This window comes from Carassius auratus, unplaced genomic scaffold (genome assembly GCF_003368295.1).
Source record: "Carassius auratus strain Wakin unplaced genomic scaffold, ASM336829v1 scaf_tig00007301, whole genome shotgun sequence".
NCBI lineage: Eukaryota > Metazoa > Chordata > Actinopteri > Cypriniformes > Cyprinidae > Carassius > Carassius auratus.
In genome coordinates, this window is record NW_020523831.1 from 606306 (window position 1) to 617500 (window position 11195).

Genomic DNA, 11195 nt, shown 5'->3' on the forward strand with positions numbered 1-11195 from the left:
AAATGATCTTGATTGTGGTCCTTTCTATGTTTGTGTAGAAACGTTCAAGGAGTATGAGTCGAAGATCGGCCCCCACAGAAAGCTCTGCTGATGGCCCACTTCCCCATGTAAGAACTCGCAGAAGTCGGAGTGCACACAAAGAAAGAAGTGGAGAGAGCTCGGTAAGTAGGAGCATAATCGGACTTAAAACCTTTGTTTTGTGTATTTTTCTTTCGGTATGTCACTCATTTTCTCATACACATGCTCATACACAGAACCATATTTACAGGTACTTTGCACTAAGGCTGGGTAATCTATTGAATATTTACTAAGGGATTGCAGTGATATAAAAAGAGATGAAGGAATCAAAGTAGTTATAATTATCTTTTTTTTTTATTGAGATTCATTTTTATATTAGCACTTCTAATTGATAAACAGTGTACAGCTTTTTGTTTTCATTTTAATTTCCTTAACTCACCTGCCTTTTATAACACAAACTTGTCACATTATCAATGAAGGTTGAAACTTTTGCAAGGAGTATGAAGCTTGTTAATTTCTCAACTTATAAAACTTAGCCAAAATCACTGAGGTCATTGTTTCTCTCCCTCCATCATAAACATTGTGAAGTTGTTTTTGTTCAGGCCCTAATCTAAAACTTGTAATTTAGCACACAGTTTTGAGCTATATTTCAGATGTTGTCAATAGGCTTAAGAGAACTGAGATGAAATTGCCCCAGCACTACTTTGCACATGGACCAGCAAACACCTTACATAAGAGTCGAGTTCTTCCCCATGTTCTAATGGAAAGTGTATAAAAATGAAGGATGGAGAGATTGCCTGTTGACTTCTGATGATGTCACCAGCTTTTAGAGACCAGATGTTGGAGGAGTTCCCTTACAATGTGAATAACAGCTGTCATATGACCCTTTCTGGCACGCAGTGCTCGGCTAATGATGTTTGCCCATATCTGATGGACTTAATAGAAATGTTAAAGCGCATATTGAACTAGTTATTTAGGCTGTGGGTCATTAAAGCTGAATGTTTATATTTATATGCATGTTTGTCGGGTATGGAGGCTAACTAGCTTGTTTCATTTGTGTGTGTTTGAGTGGGTGGTGCAGGAATGCAGTCTGATGACAGAAAGGAGTGCCTTAAAGTTACTGTGTAATAGTAGAGTGTTTTCTACATGGCTACACTTCTAGCAGCGAGTGAGATTGTGTAAATCAAAGTAAAAACAGACTTAATCACTATCATAACAACTGTGTGGAAAGTTATGAACATGTATGGATAACATTAACTCCAGTCTAAACATTCTGTTGAAGAGCTTAAGATCGATTACCTTCTTGTTTTTGGTTTACGGGTTCATTGAAATTTCACACAAATTCTTGGATGATGAAGTGTTTTTAGAAAAGAGGAAAGTTTTTCTTATTCTCTTTTTTTTTTTTTTTTTTTTTTTTTTTTTTTTGCAGAGTTCCTCTGAATGCATATATAGTGCCATCTGCTGTATGAATTAAGTTATTACAATGTTGATTTTTTTATGATTCACAGTTAGTTGTGGTTATAAAAATGTGACTGATCTGCCAGCCGAGAATATCCTCTTAACCTTTAATTTCATTTGAAACAGAAGCCTTTCCAGGACTGGCCGTTTGTTTCTCACTTTAATGTTTGAGTTTTTTTGTTGTGGTGTGGTTGTCTACATGTGGGCTTCAAGAGGAAGCATTCTCTCTCTCTTGCTCTCTCTCTCGCTCTCATCTTTTCTCAGTATTGGTCATCATAGGAAGTGTCATTTTAACATCACTGTGTGCTCACAGGCACAGAGGATTTACACAGACACTGAGAGAGGTAGAGAAGTAATGAACATTCACAGAAGACTGTGAGACATTATTTTGAGCTGAATAGGAGGATTTGCTTCATAGAAACATGGCTTATCACTTCTGTCCTTCCTGCTGTTGGTGGCTATGGGTAAGCTTACATTATTTTTCTGTCAAGATGGTAATGCAACTGCACATACCACTATACAACCACAATGCGTCATGCTATCTGAGAGAAATGCTTTTTCTCCTAGCCTAGATGCATTCAGTCTGTTATAACATATTGATTTGTGAAGTATCTGTTCAGTAGTATTATCTTCCATGTGACCAAGGTGGGGTCTCTTTAAGGGGCTAATTAAGTAGACATTGTTTTCACTCTGTTCCTTTAATTTCCTGAAAGTTATTCAGGCGATGGAGGTGGACCGATGGCTCACCCTCCATAAAAAAATACTTTGTAATTTGTTTTCTGTCTCCCCAGGCATCTTTGAATGAATCAGATATTGGTTTTGGGCTCAGGTATATTATATTTGGGGTATATTTCAGGTATATTTCTGCTTTTAATTAATGTGAGCTTAGTAATCATATGCAGTATCAGAAACATTTAATATAGATAGATATCATGGATTAGGGATTTTAAAACAATAGAGTACACATTTTATTCAGGAAGCGCTGCTCATTGACTGGCTGTGTGCATCTTCAAGCTATACCAAAACATATGCTTACGTTGCATTTTTATCAATAATTTTAGTATGCACACAAGCTGAATGAAACAGTTCTGTTAATGTAAATGGCCATTGGCCAAGCCAATCTTAAATTAAAAGTGCACAATAAACGTATTCTAGCAACCAGGTCCAGGTTCCTTTTATATCATCTGCACATCAACAGCATCTCTTTGATTGTCAAGTGACTATAGGAGAAGATTTCGTTGGAAAAAAAAGGAGTTGAGATACTAAGAAGTTTAGATTTGTTTCATTTCTAAATTTGAGCATCTTATTGAGCAAACAGATATTTTAGTCTAACAGTTAACTTTGCCATTGCTGTGTCACAGTCATAAAACTGGGCTCTAACAAAATGATCTTTACGAAAAGCCGAAGCAACCACATATGTCGAAGCCTGTGCCATCACCTGTGTATGCTGTAATTTTCAGTTTTGATGTGTAAAGTATTTAGACAAAGGAAGTAGCATAAGTCAGTGTTACCCTTCCTGTATAGGCAACATGTGGTTTAAAGAGGAACATCAAACAATTTAGACCACTTGTTCTGTTTGGACTTTAGAATTACTCTTTGTTATCTTGATGTAGTCAGTAATAGGATGTAACCCAGTAATCAACCCAATAAGCTGTTGTTTGTTGTTAAAGGCTAACCCTTTAAAATGTGATTGGGTATTGGAACAGGTGACCAACTGATGACCGAAAACAGGGAACTACACTAACCTTTTCCACTGGTGGCACTTGCGCGACTAACTTTTTCAGTTACTGGCGCAAAACATCATTTGGTCGCACACATTTTTTATAGTAAGCCGCTCTGGATAATGAAGCTGTATTGCATACAGATGTGCTTTTAATTTTACTTGTCATCTTTTAAGCCACATGTCTTCTTGTTTTATTTCTTACAGTACACACAATGCATTGCTCTCTCTTGGTATCTTAACCCAGGGCCGCAGCTGGGGTTAAAGGGGCCCTGGTGCAGGTTGTACAGTGGCATTATACATATGACAAGAACTCAGTTACACTGTGTCAGAACAAAATTCTCTTGATAATGTCAGATAACATTGATAGAAAGATATGTAATGGAATCAACCAAAACTTCAGACAACTGTCAGTATGACAATATTTACACAACTATCAATACTTTGTTGAACAGTTACCAAGCAAGCAATGCTTAATTTGGTTCAGTCCGTGGTGTGAAAAGGTTGCATTAGCAATTAAAGAAAGAAACACTTAAGCAAAAAATGGTCAGGTCCCTAATTTTTTAATTGTTATGTAATTTCTCCCAGTTTCACTGGTAGTCTACAGTATGAAGAATTTTTGGGTATAATATTTCACAGGTCTCTGTTTTTTTGCTATACTCATTTACATAAATGAAGTAGTGTCCTTCAACCACTAGTAAAAAAATATAATCAATTATATTTGATATTATCTTTGACAAAGATATTTTTGGTTTGACTGTGGATAAATGATTGTTAAAACTACAATGTAATTCAATCAAGAGCAGTGAGTGATGTACTTTCATTTTCATACATTAAAGACACTGACAGCAGAGCTAGTAAATTAGGCGCAGTCACTTTAAGAGACAATGCATCCAATACTTTCCAACTCTTTACTTTCACTTAAGACATAACCACAGACTTTTCGAAAACACTTTCCAAGACAGGTATTTTGACATTTAGTATGTACTTGTCGGTATAAAAGCAAGAAGACTTTGAGACGTGTCTCTCTGTTTTCCTTGAACACTGCGGTGCTGAATTGTGCTCTTTCGCTCTTTTTTTTCTGTTTGTTTAAACTGCAATTTGTATTTGTTCGTTCAGGTGCAGGATGACGCGAACATCCTAATGGAAAGCTTGGTTCTGTGTTGCTGTTCGTGAGACGCGGCTCTCTCGAGTAACCAGCGACTCAGTTGAGCTTTCCTGCATCGCAGGGCTGAAGCCAACTTGATGTGTTGAATGCTCAGAGCACGTTATAAAACTTATTTTTTAAATACACATTTCTGTTTTAATAAATGTTCATAGTAAATCATAGCATATTGCCTAAAACATAAGGTAGGTACAAAAATAATCTGTGATATATTTGCGACCTCAAAAAAATTTGGGTCGCAATGTCATTTCAAAAGGTCGCATATGTGTAGTTGTGTAGTGTAGTTCTCTGAAAAAAAGGGTCAAGTAATTTTAAGTGAAATATACCTTCACATCCACACACAAAGTGAACACACACAGTACTGTCCTATTGGGACCAAATTTATTTGACATTTATGTTACACTACATTAGTAAAAAAATGTAGTTTGACAGCATTTTGAATTCCATTGCAAGATTGTCTTACTTTAAGTTGTCCTAAACTAACGTGATTATTTTGGTAATAGGCTTTTAGGTCTGTTAATAGTCGTGAGGTTTTCAAAACAAGGGTGGAGTAAGTAAAGCTCTCTATCATAAACTATACCGGTGTTGTACGTTATATATATATTTTTAAGCAGCACTAAATATACTGTATGATCCAAACAGTATTTTAGAAAATGCAGTAAGCAAGAGATTCCTGTTCTCTGAGGTGGTTTTACCATCAGGCAGATGACTGAATCATGAGCAGTGCCTCTGTGACTCATTTGAATGCCAGGCTGACATGATGTTTTCTTGTGATGATACATTATTAAAAGTATGGTCATCATTTTACCACTCAGCACTGTGGCTAATGTATGCGCTTAAACGATATATGGACGTTAGCCAGATTATCCTCATGACAGTTTATATTGTATCTGTATATGAAATCTTTGCGTCTATGCTGCTTACCCTGTAATAAGATTTGTTGTTGTGTACCGATTGTCATAAAAGAAGGAAAGCAGATTCCTATTGCTCTGTCTCTATAAACGGAACAAAAACTAATTTGCCATTGATTGGCTTTTGCCATTTATAAGACTCTCTTGTTATGCTGTTCCTCAATCTAATGTTAGTGATTTCTGTCTTCTGTGCCAGCTAAAACCGGATAATTATTTATATAAATATAATTTTTTATATTACATATTCATTGTATCACAATATTTCAAACTTACTTTATTTCTAAATTGGCATGTGACTTATGTGAGGCCTCAGACTTTTAAAGGCCACTGTATGTGTGAAAAAACACAACTGAAACAGTGATTTAAGATAGCTGTAATAGTTCAGTGGCATATGGCTATATTATTAATATTAATATTTAGATCATATTTGGTCTCAGTGAGATTTATTTTCTTCTTCATTTACACAGTGTAATTGTTTCTCAGTCCACTAGTGGATGCTAAATTGCACCTCAGCATTTCACTGTCTCCGTCTTTTTTTTTCTTTTCTTTTTTACCCCCATTTGAACTCATTATGTTTAGTTCATACATCAATTATTCCCATAATCTATTAAGATGTACAGAAAGATTCACTAATTTCATTTTTGCTTGCGATCTGTGGTTATGTCAAAGACTCAAAATCAGATATCCGATTCTGAAGTTCAGTAAGCGGATATGGAAATAAATGTCAGGCCAAAAAAGGATAGCAAGGTTTGGTTGGTCATCAGTGATGTTTGCATGACAGATTGTATACATTTGCAAAGCAAACTAACTCATTGTACCATATGCTTTAAACACCTTACAAGCACAAACATGCACAAGTATGTACTATTAATCCCATTTATTTGTTTCTGTTAACAATTTCTTCTTCTTTTTTGTTCCTTTCATCAAACAATGCACCTCTCTCCATCTCTCTCTCTTTCTCTTTCTCTCTCAAAGCTGGAACAGTAGCAGGGAACACTGCAGTGCATATATCTTCCTCCCTCTCTCTCTCTCTCTCTCTCTCTCTCTCTCTCTCATGCTCATATCACGGGCTTCCCTAACCCCTCCCTTTCTGTCTCTGCTCTCGTTTTCCTCCTCCCTCTGTTTTCTCCTTGAGTACAAGTCCTGTAGCACGGGGGACGGATGCAGGAAAGCTGACGCATGGGACACATTTAAGGACAACCAGAGGAAAAGACCACCTCGAAACAGCATTTGTATTTCACTGCCCGCGAAACCACCTGGATACTTCTGGCTCCTGATTTCCACGTCTTACAAACAGACTTTCAGACTTGTGTGTACTCGGCATTCTAGCAACAAAGAAATAAGGAAACACTCATCCTGGTCTCCAGCTTTCCGTCTGCCCCTACATTGAGATTTACAGATGTTTTCCGAATTGACAGCTGGACAGTTTTGATGCTCTTTGGAAGATACAGTTGTGTTGAGGTAGCTCACGCTGCCTGACAGGTTTGAGACGGGACTGGGAAAGTCGGTGTGTTTGACAGCTGTGATTCATGAGTTGACCAGCGTTTGTTTTGAGTATGTGACTCTGCTGACAGATCCACTCAAAAGGCTCTCAAACATTCATGTAGGAGCGGTGCACTGCTCATTTCAGACCATCTCTAGTGACGCAGCTTGAAGAGACATGACGTTTGTCAATGAAATGTGAATGACATTTGCATGCCATTCATTCATTGATGCATTGATTGATTGAAATTTAAAAAGAGTTACTCAGGTTAATAAGTAAAGCGTATTGAATTAGCTTCCATGACATCACGCCACTCTATTTTTTGTTTAGGGACGTAATTGCAGGTGCCTCTGTGGCTACATAATAACTATAACTTTGTTGCTTTGTCACTGATAATGAGGCATTGCAGAACTGCTGTGTTCTCAGGGAAAACCCAGTGTCCTCTATTCTAGCTCTTACTATGATGTCACAGAAAACTGCATTGTAGAACGATGACTCGATCAACAGTAAGTCATTTTTTTCCCCTTATATTATTTTGTCCATGTAATTTTGAATAATCACTTTTGAATAATCTTAAATTAGAAGTACATGAATGACTTTATATATGTGACTCGCAGTTGAAAATGTAGCTATTGAGTTATGCTACTTAAACTAGTTCCCAAACTTTGGTCAAGCATTGTTGGAAGTTAGATCACAGTCTGCTGCTTTGTGGCCTTTTGCAGTTTGTTTGATACCGCAGTGCAGAGTCGAGCACAATCTGTCCTGGCCTCGCTCTGGAGACATGGTGTACCAGAACACTACTTAAGTTGCTGGACGGGGCTAAAGAGGCAACACCTCTGTATCATAAAATGCCTCCCAACCATGGAGTTTAAACACAGATGCTCGTTCAACTGGACCTGACTGGACTGGGGTCCCTTTTAAATCGCGGGCACTTCCCTCAATGGACCTTAGCGCTTCCATTTGAGAGTCTTGATTGGATTTCCACAGTGTTTCAAGTTAAAGAACTTCACTGAAAAATCTTGACATTGAGCTTCATAAGGACACACACTTTTATTAAAGTTACTCACTCTGAATCCTGAGAGATGGAGTATCTCGGCGACAAGCTGTCAGTGGCCCACTCACATGTGTCGGGCTGGATGGGGAATGTGCGCCGTTCCTTTCAAGGTGCCCTCAACTTGGTCTCCAGCGGGGTAGAGAGAAGATCTGCAGGAGGAGGTGAAGAGGACGGAGGTGGCTTTAAGAGGGCTGCCTCCCTTCGCAGCCTGGCCAGTCGCAGCCGAGAGTCCTTCCGGAGATTCAGCCTGCGCAGCCAACAGCGCGTATCCCTGCGCAGACGAACCACCTCGCAGGCTTCACCGAGCACTCCCTCATCCGTAAGAGAAAGATATGCAATTTTTATCTCTTCATTACCCAAAATCATCATCACTTAAACCACAAATACAGAGTAGCACACATACTGATTTCCCACCTGGCACCATGTAGTGCACAATCTCTGTCTAGGAGGTCACGTTCCATTTAAACAAAACTGCTTATAGCCTTTCTTTTGTCATTGTCTGAACCTGATACTGAGCTTGCTTCCGTAGTTGTCTCAAGCTGTACGACAGGAATGGGCAACTCTGGTCCTGGTGGGCCTCCGTCCTGCAAAGTTGAGGGCTGTCCCCTATCAAACAAACCTGGAAAATCTGTCCTCAGATGTCTTCAGGATTGCTTGAAAATTACAGGCAGCTGTGTGTCTGATTAGGTATAGAAATAAACTCTGGAGGACTGAACATTTTGCATGTCTCCTTAATCAAACACACCTGATTCATGACTCAGAGACCTGAAACGGGTATGTCAGACAAATGAGACATGCAAAATATGCAGTGTTGGGGGTCCTTCAATAACTTGATGGAGAATGTGACTACTCAGTCCAATTGCTGGGGATCTACCTCCATAAAAAGTTTAGTTCCAACCCTAATTAAATAATACCTTAACTAGCTTCAGACGTTTGTTGTATTTGACTGTTAATGCCCTCAATGTGGAAATAACAGGATATTTCGCCATGATTCCAGTTTGAAGGGAGCATATATGTTCCAATCAAAGAGCATTAAAGTGTGCAAGACATGATTGTAAATTGTATTTATTTACAGAGGAACATTATATCACACTTGTTGCTTCTCTAGTAAGTTACGTCTGTGTGTGAAGGTGCTGCAGACAGTGGTGTGGCACAAATCTGTGAATGAATGTTCCGAATGGAAGTAAACTTCAACAGATTTCCTGTGATTTAATGAACGTGTTTGGATTTTAGAAATGTTAGTTTGGTACACAAAAAATGTACACCTGCTTCCAGCCCCGTGTAAATGGGTTGTAAATTTTGAGAACGTTTTGCTCATTGATGGCGCTGCACATTTATAAAACTATTTACCTTATATAATCACTTATGTATCACGCAGCATTTTGATAAAATAATATACAGTAATTATACATAGTATACTGTGTTTTCCTTTTTACTATTATTATGAACAGCAGTAGGCCTAATATAATCAAATTGTAATACTTTGTAATACTACAAATGTAATACTTTTATCAAATAATGAATTACTTTTGTTAGGTATGTACCTAATAGACAGAAATGGTTTTCTATAAAATGGCCAGAGTGAGACGTAACAACAAACATTTCCTGTGGCTGATATAGCGATATTGCTAGATTTGGCAGACAGAGTGCTGCACAATAGATGTATTTTGAGAGACCGTGCAGAGAATGATGACTGGTCGATTAACAGAGGAAACTGTATTAACAGCATCTGCAATGTACTTTTTAAGACATGATACTCTACTGTGTATGCTTGAGAAAATGCTGCGTTCTAAATGCACTTTCGATAACAACACTTCAATTTCTGCGTCTGAGAATTTTTTTTCTTATTTATTCGCTTTTGAGAGGGCATGTTGAAATCCTTATTTATGTTTCATGATATGATTCCCATATAAAGTTGTTAGACAGAATTCATGGGCAGGGATTATGGAAATTATGAATGAGCGTGCACGCTCGCCCCATTTACGAATGTTTGAAATTCATTAACATGCACGTTTAACTATCAAATCTGATGTTTACAAAGCGTTTGTGAATCCAGAGGAGAGTTTTTCGGGAAGGTCTGTTTTAAGCACCAATTACTCTGAATTTACTCATTTACGCAAGTTTCATGAATGAGGCCCGATGTGAGTAGTATTTTAAAGGGATAGTTCACACAAAATAGAAAATTATGTCATCATTTTCTCATCCTCATGTCATCCAAAACATGTATGAGTTGCTTTCTTATGTTGATCATAAAAGAAGATATTCTGAAGATTGCTGGTAAACAAACAGTGGGTGTTGCCATTGACTTCCATAGTACTTTTTTTTGGGGTAACTATCCCTTTAATAATCTAGACAAGCTACGTCTGTCATGTTGTCATTGTAACGTGACTTATGCTGTTGAATATGGTTCATGAATAATGTACATTTTCAATCAATATACTCTTTATCACCTACTATTTAGTATTAGGCATACGTGTAGAGGGCAAGACCTAAAATGGAAGGGTCAGATAAGGGAGACATCTGACTGCTGGTGTGCCTCCAGGAATTGGGTAGGATACATTAGGCTTACAGGAGTTTTATAGGAGCTGAATTTAGAGACTTCCTATGTCATTGAATCTGGATAACTTTCACATCTAGATTGATAAATCTTTTAAATCAAATTGTTATACCATGTTCCTGTATGTATACATTTTCTTTCTTTTGTACCTGGTACTTCTCCATCTCCTACTCTGTATGTGTTTGTGTTTGGTGGCTTGACCTTTGCAGAGGTATAAGAGAAGCTTTGATATGCACAGTGAGCCCAGAAGGGCATTCTGGGAAAGCTAGGTCAGCACGATTGACACAAAATGTAGACATGGTCTGCATGGGTACTGTTTCATGCAGACTGAAACCTGGCACTACACTTGCCAGAATAGTTTGCATAAACTTCTTGGACATTTACATGCATGTTCTCAGCATGTTCTCTCTAAAACCAAAAGATCATGTACATTTGCAAAGCATTGTAATGTTTGAGTAATGCTGCATATTATTCAGTCCCTGTTAGGTATGTTTAGATGTGTACTGTATAAACCAGATGAAAGGGGTGTAGTCCTGCTTGTTCAACAACACTCTCAAAAGCAAGAAGCTGCTGTTTGTCTAACACCATGAGGTGGAGTAAATCAAGCAATGCTGGTGGGCAGGTTTTCAACTAGATTATATACCCCCTGATAGAAGAATTTCAGTCATGTCATGTCTCATAATACTCATTGACTCTGCTGTCAGACGAGGGCTTTTTCTCCATCACTCAGGCTCTATTTGTGTGCTTGTGTGTCAGAAAGATAGAACAAAAGAAAGTACTGTACTGTACACTGATCCTTGGTTTCAGTGTCACAGGAAACAGTCAAAGC

At 38.0% G+C, this 11195-nt stretch overlaps 1 protein-coding gene across 6 annotated transcripts in view; it reads left to right on the forward strand.

Annotated features, from left to right (window-relative positions):
- The window catches only part of LOC113071429 (zinc finger CCCH domain-containing protein 13), a 40402-nt gene that overhangs the window by 14512 nt on the left and 14695 nt on the right, over window positions 1-11195 (forward strand). For all 6 annotated transcript variants that reach the window (XM_026244789.1, XM_026244791.1, XM_026244788.1 and 3 more), the window contains one exon: window positions 39-161. In XM_026244789.1, the coding sequence (XP_026100574.1) occupies window positions 39-161 (123 nt within the window). The remainder of the gene's footprint in view (window positions 1-38; window positions 162-11195) is intronic.